Source organism: Salvelinus fontinalis, chromosome 26, assembly GCF_029448725.1.
Source record: "Salvelinus fontinalis isolate EN_2023a chromosome 26, ASM2944872v1, whole genome shotgun sequence".
NCBI classification, from domain to species: Eukaryota; Metazoa; Chordata; class Actinopteri; order Salmoniformes; family Salmonidae; genus Salvelinus; species Salvelinus fontinalis.
The window spans coordinates 4,657,457-4,673,909 of record NC_074690.1 but is presented as its reverse complement, the minus strand read 5'-3'; the positions used below and the strand labels follow the sequence as shown (position 1 = coordinate 4,673,909).

At 47.6% G+C, this 16,453-nt stretch overlaps 1 protein-coding gene across 6 annotated transcripts in view; it reads right to left on the bottom strand.

Moving 5' to 3' along the window:
- Positions 1–16,453, bottom strand: part of cc2d1b (coiled-coil and C2 domain containing 1B) — a 49,034-nt gene that overhangs the window by 3,000 nt on the left and 29,581 nt on the right. For all 6 annotated transcript variants that reach the window (XM_055882403.1, XM_055882401.1, XM_055882406.1 and 3 more), the window contains 7 exons: positions 13,970–14,028; positions 13,651–13,767; positions 13,437–13,510; positions 10,832–10,890; positions 10,530–10,581; positions 9,141–9,240; positions 8,767–8,857 (listed from right to left, as the gene is read on the bottom strand). In XM_055882403.1, the coding sequence (XP_055738378.1) occupies positions 8,767–8,857; positions 9,141–9,240; positions 10,530–10,581; positions 10,832–10,890; positions 13,437–13,510; positions 13,651–13,767; positions 13,970–14,028 (552 nt within the window). The remainder of the gene's footprint in view (positions 1–8,766; positions 8,858–9,140; positions 9,241–10,529; positions 10,582–10,831; positions 10,891–13,436; positions 13,511–13,650; positions 13,768–13,969; positions 14,029–16,453) is intronic.

Genomic DNA, 16,453 nt, shown 5'->3' with positions numbered 1-16,453 from the left:
GCCACTGCACCCCTCTACTAGCTAGAACCAGAAAATGGCTGCTCATTGATCGACTCTAGGTGAGCGTAAATGGATGCGCGTCGGAACCAGAAATGAGAAGAATCGTTCTCGGCGCACCTGTCTTCTTCCCCCGCGTCCAGACTTTCAAAAATCGCTTTGAGTCCCTGTACCAGGTGTTTTCTGCCGGGGGCTTGGGTGTTCCCTCCATGGCTGTCGATGCCCCTTCCGCTACCTCTCCCTGTCCTAGTCAATCAACTGCCTGGGCCACCGAGGCCCCCCTCCGCTGGGCCGTGCTCTCTGGATCAGAGCTCTGTCCCTTTGGCTGTTGTGGCCTGTACGCAGCCGGTGTCTCTCAGCAGTCCTCTTCTCTGGTGAGTCCTGTTGCTCTGGCATCACAATCTGCTTTTGAGACACGGCAGAGATCCAATCATTCCGGCGACTGTGATAGGGAGTTCGATGGTGAGGAATATATCTGAACCTGGGGGCAAAGACTTTGTGTTCGGGATATCGTCAGGTTGCGAGTCATTCACCGGGGGCTAACACTGTGATACTTATGAAGGGCAGCTCAGGACAGATGTCGTGGAAAATTGCGAGATTATGTTATAGTGCTTGTAAAATTATATTATAATCTTTGTATTGCATTAGAATGGTTGTTTTAGTCGACAGAATAGAATCTGTCGACTATTGTGTGTTCAGTGTTCCACTGAGGATGGGCCTCTATGAGATAGCACTGACAGAGGAGATTTACAATGTCTTTGGCCAATAAATCCTAAAGAGCATTCCAGATAACATGAGGTAATGGTTCTGTGCTATAAAGTACCAGGAACGAGATTAGAACCTCGTCTGAGGGACCAAACTCAACGATAATTTATAGCGAATGTTATCTGGCTACGGGATACTCCTTTCTCAAGTAAAAGTCCCTTTGTGAAGGGTTCCTAAGATCTGTTGTCCGTCATGTGGGTTGAGAGGGGTGTATCTTGGCTATAAAAGATCTTGGTATTCTTCTGTAGGCACTCAGAATTCACTATAGAATTGATCTGAGAGTCAAAGGGCTATTGTAAAGCTCATCTTAAAGATGAAGTTTAAGTATAAAACTGACTGGTGTGTGGTTTGTAACTCTCATTTGGTAATACAGGAAATTGCTACGACACAGCTGCAGATGGATTTTAAAGAACTGACTGGGTCACAACTTGGGCACCGACAAACGCCCCATAATATCTGTCCCTCTGCTGATCCTACAGCTATTGTATGCAGTAATGATGTGCCTATGAACCAGAGTAAAAATGTTATCCCCAGTAGGAAGTCCACTGTGTGCAGCTCACCCTGTTAGCACTGAGGCAGTGTGCCCTAGGAGGAAGTCCACTGTGTGCAGCTCACCCTGTTAGCACTGAGGCAGTGTGCCCTAGGAGGAAGTCCACTGTGTGCAGCTCACCCTGTTAGCCCTGAGGCAGTGTGCCCTAGGAGGAAGTCCACTGTGTGCAGCTCACCCTGTTAGCCCTGAGGCAGTGTGCCCTAGGAGGAAGTCCACTGTGTGCAGCTCACCCTGTTAGCCCTGAGGCAGTGTGCCCTAGGAGGAAGTCCACTGTGTGCAGCTCACCCTGTTAGCCCTGAGGCAGTGTGCCCTAGGAGGAAGTCCACTGTGTGCAGCTCACCCTGTTAGCCCTGAGGCAGTGTGCCCTAGGAGGAAGTCCACTGTGTGCAGCTCACCCTGTTAGCCCTGAGGCAGTGTGCCCTAGGAGGAAGTCCACTGTGTGCAGCTCACCCTGTTAGCCCTGAGGCAGTGTGCCCTAGGAGGAAGTCCACTGTGTGCAGCTCACCCTGTTAGCCCTGAGGCAGTGTGCCCTAGGAGGAAGTCCACTGTGTGCAGCTCACCCTGTTAGCCCTGAGGCAGTGTGCCCTAGGAGGAAGTCCACTGTGTGCAGCTCACCCTAAACTAATAAAAATAACCTAAACATGTCTACCTCTGTTTTTCTTTCTTTACTGGGAAATGTAGAAAATCAAGCATCCCCAAAAAAGTGTTAAAAACATCCCACATTAATTTGTGGCTTAAGAAACAAGGTTCATGAAATCAATAATTTACTAGTAACAGATGACATTCATATTCTGACATATCGTTGAAACTCACTTAGATTATACCTTTGATACAGTGGTAGCAATACAAGGTTATAACATTTATAGAATATAGAAAAGCCAAAAGGTGGAGGTGTTTATATTCAGAACCACAATAAATATTAGAGAGGATCTCATGTTAAATACTGTTGAAGTAATATGTCTACAGGTTCATCTGCCTCACCTAAAGCCCATTCTGGTGGGAAGCTGCTACAGGCCACCAAGTGTTAACAGTCAGTATCTGGATAACATGTGTGAAATGCTTGATAATGTATGTGATATCAACAGAGAGGTATATTTTCTGGGTGATTTAAATATTGACTGGCTTTAATCAAGCTGCAACCTGGTTCAGGTTATCAGTCAACCTACCAGGGTAGTTACAAACAGCACAGGAATTAAATCCTCAACATGTATTGATCACATCTTTCCTAATGCTGCAGAAATTAGCTTGAAAGCAGTATCCAGATCCATCTGATGTATTGATCACAATATAGTAGCCATATCTAGGAAAACCAACGTTCCAAAGGCTGGGCCTAATATAGTGTATAAGAGGTCAGGCTGGGCCTAATATAGTGTATAAGAGGTCAGGCTGGGCCTAATATAGTGTATAAGAGGTCAGGCTGGGCCTAATATAGTGTATAAGAGGTCAGGCTGGGCCTAATATAGTGTATAAGAGGTCAGGCTGGGCCTAATATAGTGTATAAGAGGTCAGGCTGGGCCTAATATAGTGTATAAGAGGTCAGGCTGGGCCTAATATAGTGTATAAGAGGTCATACAATACGTTTTGTAGTGATTCCTATGTTATTGATGTGAAGAATATTTGTATGTCTGCGGTGTGTAACGAGCAGACGCTGATACATTTAAGGAGTTACTAATAAAGCACCAATTAAGAAAATTACTTAAATCCCCGTGGATTGATGAGGAATGGAAAAATGTTATGGTTGAGAGGGATGAGGCAAAAGAGATGGCAAATAGGTCTGGCTGTAGAACCGATTGGCAAACGGAGAAATCTGACTAAAACTGAATAAAAAGAAGAAACTACACGAAGAAACAAAAGACAAATGACAAAGAATGATAGCTTTTTACTACGAAGCACCTTAAATGAAATGTTGGGCAAAAAAGGCAAACTCAGCTCCATCATTCATTGAATCAGACGGCTCATTCATCATAAAACCCATTAATATTGCCAACTACTTTAATGATTTCTTCATTGGCAAGATTATCCAATTTAGGTTTGACATGCCAGCAACCAATGCTGACACTACACACCCAAGTATATCTGACCAAACCATGAAAGACAAGCATTGTAATTTGAATTCTCTAAAGTAAGTATTTTTTTTCATTTTTTTTTCATCAACAATGACAAGCCACCGGGGTCTGACAACTTGGACGGAAAATTACTGAGGATAATACGAGACGATATTGCCACTCCTATTTGCCACATCCTCAATTTAAGCCTACTAGAAAGTGTGTGCCCTCAGGCCTGGAGGGAAGCAAAAGTTATTCCCGTACCTAAGAATAGTAAAGCTCCAGGGCCTCTTCGGGAGGCTCAGTGGTCTAAGGCACTGCATCGCAGGGCTAGCTGTGCCAGCAGAGACTCTGGGTTCCAGCCCAGGCTCTGTCGCAGCAGGGAGGACCGTGGGGCGGCGCACAATTGGCCCAGCGTCGTCCGGGTTAGGGGAGGGTTTGGAGGAATAGCCAGTGTGTCTGAGGATGACTCAATACTATACACAGCGACCACAGCGACATTAAACGACAGCAACACTTAAACAAAGAGCTGCAGTTAGTTTCAGAATGCAAGGACTAAGTTGGGCCTAAATATTTCAAAACTTAAACCTTCTATTTGTGGCAAATCATTCACTAAACCTCAACTAAATCTTGTAATGAAAATGTGGAAATTGAGCAAGTTGAGATGACTAAACTGCTTGGAGTAACCCTGGATTGTAAACTGTCATGGTCAAAACATGATAAAACAGTAGCTAAGATGGGGAGAGTCTGTCCATAATAAAGTGCTGCTCTACCTTCCTAACAACACTATCAACAAGGCAGGTCCTACAGGCCCTAGTTTCTACCTTCTTAACAACACTATCAACAAGGCAGGTCCTACAGGCCCTAGTTTCTACCTTCTTAAACAGCACTATCAACAAGGCAGGTCCTACAGGCCCTAGTTTCTACCTTCTTAACAACACTATCAACAAGGCAGGTCCTACAGGCCCTAGTTTCTACCTTCTTAACAACACTATCAACAAGGCAGGTCCTACAGGCCCTAGTTTCTACCTTCTTAACAACACTATCAACAAGGCAGGTCCTACAGGCCCTAGTTTCTACCTTCTTAACAACACTATCAACAAGGCAGGTCCTACAGGCCCTAGTTTCTACCTTCTTAAACAGCACTATCAACAAGGCAGGTCCTACAGGCCCTAGTTTCTACCTTCTTAACAACACTATCAACAAGGCAGGTCCTACAGGCCCTAGTTTCTACCTTCTTAACAACACTATCAACAAGGCAGGTCCTACAGGCCCTAGTTTCTACCTTCTTAACAACACTATCAACAAGGCAGGTCCTACAGGCCCTAGTTTCTACCTTCTTAACAACACTATCAACAAGGCAGGTCCTACAGGCCCTAGTTTCTACCTTCTTAACAACACTATCAACAAGGCAGGTCCTACAGGCCCTAGTTTCTACCTTCTTAACAACACTATCAACAAGGCAGGTCCTACAGGCCCTAGTTTCTACACCTTCTTAACAACACTATCAACAAGGCAGGTCCTACAGGCCCTAGTTTCTACCTTCCTAACAACACTATCAACAAGGCAGGTCCTACAGGTCCTAGTTTCTACCTTCTTAACAACAAGGCAGGTCCTACAGGCCCTAGTTTCTACCTTCTTAACAACAAGGCAGGTCCTACAGGCCCTAGTTTCTACCTTCTTAACAACACTATCAACAAGGCAGGTCCTACAGGCCCTAGTTTCTACCTTCTTAACAACACTATCAACAAGGCAGGTCCTACAGGCCCTAGTTTCTACCTTCTTAACAACAAGGCAGGTCCTACAGGCCCTAGTTTCTACCTTCTTAACAACACTATCAACAAGGCAGGTCCTACAGGCCCTAGTTTCTACCTTCTTAACAACACTATCAACAAGGCAGGTCCTACAGGGCCTAGTTTCTACCTTCTTAACAACACTATCAACAAGGCAGGTCCTACAGGCCCTAGTTTCTACCTTCTTAACAACAAGGCAGGTCCTACAGGCCCTAGTTTCTACACCTTCTTAACAACACTATCAACAAGGCAGGTCCTACAGGCCCTAGTTTCTACCTTCTTAACAACAAGGCAGGTCCTACAGGCCCTAGTTTCTACCTTCTTAACAACAAGGCAGGTCCTACAGGCCCTAGTTTCTACACCTTCTTAACAACACTATCAACAAGGCAGGTCCTACAGGCCCTAGTTTCTACCTTCTTAACAACACTATCAACAAGGCAGGTCCTACAGGCCCTAGTTTCTACCTTCTTAACAACACTATCAACAAGGCAGGTCCTACAGGCCCTAGTTTCTACCTTCTTAACAACACTATCAACAAGGCAGGTCCTACAGGCCCTAGTTTCTACCTTCTTAACAACAAGGCAGGTCCTACAGGCCCTAGTTTCTACCTTCTTAACAACACTATCAACAAGGCAGGTCCTACAGGCCCTAGTTTCTACCTTCTTAACAACACTATCAACAAGGCAGGTCCTACAGGCCCTAGTTTCTACACCTTCTTAACAACACTATCAACAAGGCAGGTCCTACAGGCCCTAGTTTCTACCTTCCTAACAACACTATCAACAAGGCAGGTCCTACAGGTCCTAGTTTCTACCTTCTTAACAACAAGGCAGGTCCTACAGGCCCTAGTTTCTACCTTCTTAACAACAAGGCAGGTCCTACAGGCCCTAGTTTCTACCTTCTTAACAACACTATCAACAAGGCAGGTCCTACAGGCCCTAGTTTCTACCTTCTTAACAACACTATCAACAAGGCAGGTCCTACAGGCCCTAGTTTCTACCTTCTTAACAACAAGGCAGGTCCTACAGGCCCTAGTTTCTACCTTCTTAACAACACTATCAACAAGGCAGGTCCTACAGGCCCTAGTTTCTACCTTCTTAACAACACTATCAACAAGGCAGGTCCTACAGGCCCTAGTTTCTACCTTCTTAACAACACTATCAACAAGGCAGGTCCTACAGGCCCTAGTTTCTACCTTCTTAACAACAAGGCAGGTCCTACAGGCCCTAGTTTCTACACCTTCTTAACAACACTATCAACAAGGCAGGTCCTACAGGCCCTAGTTTCTACCTTCTTAACAACAAGGCAGGTCCTACAGGCCCTAGTTTCTACCTTCTTAACAACAAGGCAGGTCCTACAGGCCCTAGTTTCTACACCTTCTTAACAACACTATCAACAAGGCAGGTCCTACAGGCCCTAGTTTCTACCTTCTTAACAACACTATCAACAAGGCAGGTCCTACAGGCCCTAGTTTCTACCTTCTTAACAACACTATCAACAAGGCAGGTCCTACAGGCCCCAGTTTCTACCTTCTTAACAACACTATCAACAAGGCAGGTCCTACAGGCCCCAGTTTCTACCTTCTTAACAACACTATCAACAAGGCAGGTCCTACAGGCTCTAGTTTTGTCACACCACTATAGGTCGTGGTAACAGGCGTTCTATTATAAAGGCTGTCGTGGTAACAGGCGTTCTATTATAAAGGCTGTCGTGGTAACAGGCGTTCTATTATAAAGGCTGTCGTGGTAACAGGCGTTCTATTATAAAGGCTGTCGTGGTAACAGGCGTTCTATTATAAAGGCTGTCGTGGTAACAGGCGTTCTATTATAAAGGCTGTCGTGGTAACAGGCGTTCTATTATAAAGGCTGTCGTGGTAACAGGCGTTCTATTATAAAGGCTGTCGTGGTAACAGGCGTTCTATTATAAAGGCTGTCGTGGTAACAGGCGTTCTATTATAAAGGCTGTCGTGGTAACAGGCGTTCTATTATAAAGGCTGTCGTGGTAACAGGCGTTCTATTGTTATAGTGGCCACTATAGTGGACATCGAGCAAGGCTACATGTGTAAAAAATAACATCCACTGAGTAAAACATGTAATAACCCCCCCTCACTCACACACAGTGTTACTGTCAAGTTCAACACAACCAATATCTTTGGGCTACACTGTACATTACTACACTGTACACTTTCTGCCTGTGGACATCTGTTCTACAATGTGCCAGCAGAGCATGATACCATTTGCTGGCATAATTGATCTCTGTCAGGCAGAGTAACACCTGGCATACCCCCTTTATCCACTTGATCTCTGTCAGTCAGAGAGTAACACCTGGAATACCCCTTTTATCCACATAATCTCTGTCAGAGAGTAACACCTGGCATACCCCTTTTAGCCACTTGATCTCTGTCAGGCAGAGAGTAACACCTGGCATACCCCTTTTAGCCACATGATCTCTGTCAGACAGAATAACACCTGACATACCCCTTTTAGCCACTTGATCTCTGTCAGGCAGAGAGTAACACCTGGCATACCCCTTTTAGCCACTTGATCTCTGTCAGGCAGAGAGTAACACCTGGCATACCCCTTTTAGCCACATGATCTTTGGCAGAGAGTAACACCTGGCATACCCCTTTTAGCCACTTGATCTCTGTCAGGCAGAGAGTAACACCTGGCATACCCCTTTTAGCCACTTGATCTCTGTCAGGCAGAGAGTAACACCTGGCATACCCCTTTTAGCCACATGATCTCTGTCAGAGAGTAACACCTGGCATACCCCTTTTAGCCACTTGATCTCTGTCAGGCAGAGAGTAACACCTGGCATACCCCTTTTAGCCACTTGATCTCTGTCAGGCAGAGAGTAACACCTGGCATACCCCTTTTAGCCACATGATCTCTGTCAGGCAGAGAGTAACACCTGGCATACCCCTTTTAGCCACATGATCTCTGTCAGGCAGAGAGTAACACCTGGCATACCCCTTTTAGCCACTTGATCTCTGTCAGGCAGAGAGTAACACCTGGCATACCCCTTTTAGCCACTTGATCTCTGTCAGGCAGAGAGTAACACCTGGCATACCCCTTTTAGCCACATGATCTCTGTCAGGCAGAGAGTAACACCTGGCATACCCCTTTTAGCCACATGATCTCTGTCAGAGAGTAACACCTGGCATACCCCTTTTAGCCACATGATCTTTGGCAGAGAGTAACACCTGGCATACCCCTTTTAGCCACTGCATTGAAGTGAGAAAGGGGAAGTGTGTGGTGTTCCAGTCGCCTCTAGTGGCTTCCAGCTTAAACCAGGAAGCTCCACTTGATCCCTGGGACACGCTGCTGTAACTGGCAAACTGCCTTCCCACCCTACTGCTGTCTTTCCAGAGCGCTCGCTGATTCTGTAACTGGCAAACTGGTCGTCTCTTCTCTCTTCGGTCATGTTCTGCCTTCTGTTTTGTGAACGATTGGCGGAGGCCAAGGCTCAGCCATCTCTCTCTCCCCACGTCACCCTCCCCCCACTATCTCCCCATCCACCCTCTCTCCCCACGTCACCCTCCCCCCACTATCTCCTCATCCACCCTCTCTCCCCACGTCACCCCCCCCCCCCCCCCCCCCCCCCCCGTCATCCTTACCTCCACTATCTCCCGTACTTCACTCTCGGTCTCCAGTTTCTCCAGTTTGATGTGGGCCGTCCCTATAGGCTTGTCGCTCCGCAGGAATCCCCTGTCACATGACACACACACAAAGACCTCACACATCACTTAGACTTGAAAAGGATCAAAAAACACCCCCCCAACCCATCGAAGGTCACAAGGTCATCTTCCAGTTTGGACCTGTGTGTGTGTGTGTGAATGTGTGTGTGTGTGAATGTGTGTGTGTGTGAATGTGTGTGTGTGTGTGTGTGTGAATGTGAGTGTGAGTGTGAGTGTGAGTGTGTGTGTGTGTGTGTGTGTGTGTGAATGTGAGTGTGAGTGTGTGTGTGTGTGTGTGTGTGTGTGAGACGTACCCTTTGTGCAGCAGCTCCAGTTTGAGTCCTTTAGATTGGACCACTCTCCTGAAGCCTCTGTGGTTCCGGTTGATGTTCAGAGTGAAGCCCTGGTTGAACTCTGGAGCACAGAGAGATGACATGAAATACGGTTAGCTACGTAGACACGTCACAGGGACCGTGGTACCGGGCGTTACCTGGGGGGGACCGTGGTACCGGGCATTAATTACCCGGGGGGACCGTGGTACCGGGCATTACTCGGGGGGGAACGTGGTCCCGGGCATTAATTACCCGGGGGGACCGTGGTACCGGGCATTACTCGGGGGGGAACGTGGTCCCGGGCATTAATTACCCGGGGGGACCGTGGTACCGGGCATTACTCGGGGGGGAACGTGGTCCCGGGCATTAATTACCCGGGGGGACCGTGGTCCCGGGCATTAATTACCCGGGGGGACCATGGTACCGGGCATTAATTACCCGGGGGGACCGTGGTACCGGGCATTAATTACCCGGGGAGACCGTGGTACCGGGCATTAATTACCCGGGGGGACCGTGGTACCGGGCATTAATTACCCGGGGGGACCGTGGTACCGGGCATTACTCGGGGGGGAACGTGGTCCCGGGCATTAATTACCCGGGGGGACCGTGGTACCGGGCATTACTCGGGGGGGAACGTGGTCCCGGGCATTAATTACCCGGGGGGACCGTGGTACCGGGCATTACTCGGGGGGGAACGTGGTCCCGGGCATTAATTACCCGGGGGGACCGTGGTCCCGGGCATTAATTACCCGGGGGGACCGTGGTACCGGGCATTAATTACCCGGGGGGACCGTGGTACCGGGCATTAATTACCCGGGGGGACCGTGGTACCGGGCATTAATTACCCGGGGGGACCGTGGTACCGGGCATTAATTACCCGGGGGGACCGTGGTACCGGGCATTAATTACCCGGGGGGACCGTGGTACCGGGCATTAATTACCCGGGGGGACCGTGGTACCGGGCATTAATTACCCGGGGGGACCGTGGTACCGGGCATTAATTACCCGGGGGGACCGTGGTACCGGGCATTAATTACCCGGGGGGACCGTGGTACCGGGCATTAATTACCCGGGGGGACCGTGGTACCGGGCATTAATTACCCGGGGGGACAGTGGTACCGGGCATTAATTACCCGGGGGGACCGTGGTACCGGGCATTAATTACCCGGGGGGACCGTGGTACCGGGCATTAATTACCCGGGGGGACCGTGGTACCGGGCATTAATTACCCGGGGGGACCGTGGTACCGGGCATTAATTACCCGGGGGGACCGTGGTACCGGGCATTAATTACCCGGGGGGACCGTGGTACCGGGCATTAATTACCCGGGGGGACCGTGGTACCGGGCGGGACCGTGGTACCGGGCATTACCTGGAGAGTTCGTGTTCTTGACCACAGCCGTTCTGTGTTTCTGGGGTTGTTCCTGAGATCAACACAGAGACAGACATTAGTTCCAATAGAGACGACTGCTGCTGCTACTAATACACAGGTCTTCTCAGACCAATCATCAATAGACATACGATCGCTGGAGCACACCTGAGTCAACTAATGAAGTGCTCGATGATTAGTGGACTATGTGAATATGTTGTGCTCGATTAGAACAAATACGTGCAAATGGATGTGAGTCTCCAAAAAACAGGTTGGTAAAACTGAACTGTAGCCCACTAACTCACCGTACTGGGATAGGGGAAGTCAAACTTGACATAGGCATCCAGGTCATTGGTAGCTATACCTGGGGAGAGACGAAGAGCAGAGAGACGTTAAGAGAGGACCGACCACTGACTCAATACCTGGGGAGAGACGAAGAGCAGAGAGACGTTAAGAGAGGACCGACCACTGACTCAATACCTGGGGAGAGACGAAGAGCAGAGAGACGTTAAGAGAGGACCGACCACTGACTCAATACCTGGAGAGAGACGAAGAGCAGAGAGACGTTAAGAGAGGACCGACCACTGACTCAATACCTGGGGAGAGACGAAGAGCAGAGAGACGTTAAGAGAGGACCGACCACTGACTCAATACCTGGAGAGAGACGAAGAGCAGAGAGACGTTGAGAGGACCGACCACTGACTCAATACCTGGGGAGAGACGAAGAGCAGAGAGACGTTAAGAGAGGACCGACCACTGACTCAATACCTGGAGAGAGACGAAGAGCAGAGAGACGTTAAGAGAGGACCGACCACTGACTCAATACCTGGGGAGAGACGAGGAGCAGAGAGACGAGGAGCAGAGAGGACCGACTACTGACTCAATACCTGGAGAGAGACGAAGAGCAGAGAGACATTAAGAGAGGACCGACCACTGACTCAATACCTGGGGAGAGACGAAGAGCAGAGAGACGTTAAGAGGACCGACCACTGACTCAATACCTGGGGAGAGACGAGGAGCAGAGAGACATTAAGAGAGGACCGACCACTGACTCAATACCTGGGGAGAGACGAGGAGCAGAGAGACATTAAGAGAGGACCGACCACTGACTCAATACCTGGAGAGAGACGAAGAGCAGAGAGACGTTGAGAGGACCGACCACTGACTCAATACCTGGGGAGAGACGAGGAGCAGAGAGACGTTAAGAGGACCGACCACTGACTCAATACCTGGGGAGAGACGAAGAGCAGAGAGACGTTAAGAGGACCGACCACTGACTCAATACCTGGGGAGAGACGAGGAGCAGAGAGACATTAAGAGAGGACCGACCACTGACTCAATACCTGGGGAGAGACGAGGAGCAGAGAGACATTAAGAGAGGACCGACCACTGACTCAATACCTGGAGAGAGACGAAGAGCAGAGAGACGTTGAGAGGACCGACCACTGACTCAATACCTGGAGAGAGACGAAGAGCAGAGAGGACCGACCACTGACTCAATACCTGGAGAGAGACGAAGAGCAGAGAGACGTTGAGAGGACCGACCACTGACTCAATACCTGGGGAGAGACGAGGAGCAGAGAGACGTTAAGAGGACCGACCACTGACTCAATACCTGGAGAGAGACGAAGAGCAGAGAGACGTTAAGAGGACCGACCACTGACTCAATACCTGGAGAGAGACGAAGAGCAGAGAGACGTTAAGAGGACCGACCACTGACTCAATACCTGGAGAGAGACGAAGAGCAGAGAGACGTTGAGAGGACCGACCACTGACTCAATACCTGGAGAGAGACGAGGAGCAGAGAGGACCGACCACTGACTCAATACCTGGAGAGAGACGAAGAGCAGAGAGACGTTGAGAGGACCGACCACTGACTCAATACCTGGGGAGAGACGAGGAGCAGAGAGACGTTAAGAGGACCGACCACTGACTCAATACCTGGAGAGAGACGAAGAGCAGAGAGACGTTAAGAGGACCGACCACTGACTCAATACCTGGGGAGAGACGAAGAGCAGAGAGACGTTAAGAGGACCGACCACTGACTCAATACCTGGGGAGAGACGAGGAGCAGAGACGTTAAGAGAGGACCGACCACTGACTCAATACCTGGAGAGAGACGAAGAGCAGAGAGACGTTGAGAGGATCGACCACTGACTCAATACCTGGAGAGAGACGAGGAGCAGAGAGACGTTAAGAGAGGACCGACCACTGACTCAATACCTGGGGAGAGACGAGGAGCAGAGAGACGTTAAGAGGACCGACCACTGACTCAATACCTGGAGAGAGACGAAGAGCAGAGAGACGTTAAGAGAGGACCGACCACTGACTCAATACCTGGAGAGAGACGAAGAGCAGAGAGACGTTGAGAGGACCGACCACTGACTCAATACCTGGAGAGAGACGAAGAGCAGAGAGACGTTGAGAGGACCGACCACTGACTCAATACCTGGAGAGAGACGAGGAGCAGAGAGACGTTGAGAGAGGACCGACCACTGACTCAATACCTGGAGAGAGACGAAGAGCAGAGAGACGTTGAGAGGACCGACCACTGACTCAATACCTGGAGAGAGACGAAGAGCAGAGAGACGTTGAGAGGACCGACCACTGACTCAATACCTGGAGAGAGACGAAGAGCAGAGAGACGTTAAGAGAGGACCGACCACTGACTCAATACCTGGAGAGAGACGAGGAGCAGAGAGACGTTAAGAGAGGACCGACCACTGACTCAATACCTGGAGAGAGACGAGGAGCAGAGAGACGTTAAGAGGACCGACCACTGACTCAATACCTGGGGAGAGACGAGGAGCAGAGAGACGTTAAGAGAGGACCGACCACTGACTCAATACCTGGGAGCTGTTCCACCACCACAGGGGAGATACAGCAAGGATACAGAGGGGTCAATGTTACCTGAAGGAGCAGGTAGATTCATCCCTCTGACTACCACCACCACCATCTCCGTACTACTGAGCTCTGGGAAGATCCTAGAGACACAGAGAGAGAAAGAGAGACCCAGAGAGAGAGAGAGAGACACAGAAAGATAGAGACAGGATAACACAGAAGAGTGAGATGAAGAACGAGAGAGAGAGATAATATTGATAGAGAGAAAGAGAGAGACGCCAACCTGACGGTGTGGTACGTCCTCTCCTCAAAGTGATGTTTAGGAGGGTCCAGTCTCTTAGACTGGGCCAGCGTCAACATCTCTAGACTCTTCTTACAGCTCTCTGCCATCTTCTCAAACCTAGACACACCACACAGCGGGCGGAACATCAGTACCACAACGCCAGAATGATGCGTGTTATAGTGTGTGTGTGTGTGTGTGTGTGTCAGTTGGTGTTGTATAAAGGCATGCTAATAAGTCCATGCAGTTGCTGTGTTTGTGTGTGTGGTTTTCCAATCAGACAGACAAGGCTAGGTGTGTACAGGATGCTACGTTCTCTTACCTGGTGGTCTCAGCGACGTTACCCAGATGAGTGAACTGCTTGGAGTAAGTCATGCACTTCTACAGGAGACAAGAGAGAGAGAGAAAAAATAAAATGATTCATTGGTGGTGGCTGCAACCTGTCATGGGTATGATTGTTATCGTTAAGAACTGGGGTTTTTCAGGATAAAAAGAAAATGGAATGGAGCTAAGCACAAGCAAAATCATATAGAATGACCTGCCTCAGTCTGCTTTCCACCAGACACTGGGAGATTAATTCACCTTTCAGCAGGACAATAACCTAAAAACAAGGCCACATCTACACTGGAGTTACACACCAAGAAGACAGTGAATGCTCGAGTGGCCGAGAAAGTTGACTGAAATCTATAGCAAGACATGAAAATCATGGTCTAGAAATAATCAACAACCATGTTGACAAAGTATGAAGAATTTTTTTAATTAATTATGGGCAAATATGGTACAAACCAGGTTGTACAGCTCTTGAAGTCTTACCCAGAAACACTCAACTGTTATCGCTGCCAAAAGTGAATCTTTGTTTTGTCATTTATTTCTTTGGTACTTTTGACCCTTTTTGGTGATAACCAAATTGGTGATTGTCCCATTGCTGCAACTCCCCGACGAACTTGGGAGACGCAAAGGTTCAGAGACATGCGTCCTCTGAAACGCGACCCACTGCTCGCTTAACCCGGAAGCCAGACACACCGTACAGCTGGCGACCATGTCAGCGTACATGCGCCCGGCCGCAACAAGGAGTCGCTAGAGCGCAATGGGACAAGGACATCCCGGGCCGAACAAACCTTCCCCTAACCCGGACGCCACTGGGCCAATTGTGAGCCGCCTCATTGGTCTCCCGGGCGAGGCAGACGGCGACACAGCCTGAGATCGAACCCGGGTCTGTAGTGATGCGATGCAGTGCCTTAGACCACTGCGCCACCCGAGAGGCCCTCCACAAGTGATTCTAACATGTAGACGAAGGGGTGTGAATAGTTACGTAAATTTGATTTCTGTATTTTATATTTTATTGCTAAAAACATGTCTTCACTTTGTCATTATGTGTTTAGATGTGTGAGAACAAACATATTTAATCCATTTTGAACTGTAAAAATAAATACTTCATGACTAATGTCAGTATAGTAGCAGGTCATATTAACTGCTTCATGACTAATGTCAGTATAGTACCAGGTCATAGTAAATACTACATGACTAATGTCAGTATAGTAGCAGGTCATAGTAAATACTACATGACTAATGTCAGTATAGTAGCAGGTCATAGTAAATACTACATGACTAATGTCAGTATATTAGCAGGTCATAGTAAATACTACATGACTAATGTCAGTATAGTACCAGGTCATAGTAAATACTACATGACTAATGTCAGTATAGTACCAGGTCATAATACTACATGACAATGTCAGTATAGTAGCAGGTCATAATACTACATGACTAATGTCAGTATAGTAGCAGGTCATAATACTACATGACTAATGTCAGTATAGTAGCAGGTCATAATACTACATGACTAATGTCAGTATAGTAGCAGGTCATAATACTACATGACTAATGTCAGTATAGTAGCAGGTCATAATACTACATGACTAATGTCAGTATAGTAACAGGTCATAATACTACATGATTAATGTCAGTATAGTAGCAGGTCATAATACTACATGACTAATGTCAGTATAGTAGCAGGTCATAATACTACATGACTAATGTCAGTATAGTAGCAGGTCATAATACTACATGACTAATGTCAGTATAGTAGCAGGTCATAGTACTACATGACTAATGTCAGTATAGTAGCAGGTCATAATACTACATGACTAATGTCAGTATAGTAGCAGGTCATAGTACTACATGACTAATGTCAGTATAGTAGCAGGTCATAGTACTACATGACTAATGTCAGTATAGTAGCAGGTCATAATACTACATGACTAATGTCAGTATAGTAGCAGGTCATAGTACTACATGACTAATGTCAGTATAGTAGCAGGTCATAATACTACATGACTAATGTCAGTATAGTAGCAGGTCATAATACTACATGACTAATGTCAGTATAGTAGCAGGTCATAATACTACATGACTATTGTCAGTATAGTAGCAGGTCATAGTAAATACTACATGACTAATGTCAGTATAGTAGCAGGTCATAGTAAATACTACATGACTAATGTCAGTATAGTAGCAGGTCATAGTAAATATTACATGACTAATGTCAGTATAGTAGCAGGTCATAGTAAATACTACATGACTAATGTCAGTATAGTAGCAGGTCATAATACTACATGACTAATGTCAGTATAGTAGCAGGTCATAGTAAATATTACATGACTAATGTCAGTATAGTAGCAGGTCATAGTAAATACTACATGACTAATGTCAGTATAGTAGCAGGTCATAATACTACATGACTAATGTCAGTATAGTAGCAGGTCATAATAAATACTACATGACTAATGTCAGTATAGTAGCAGGT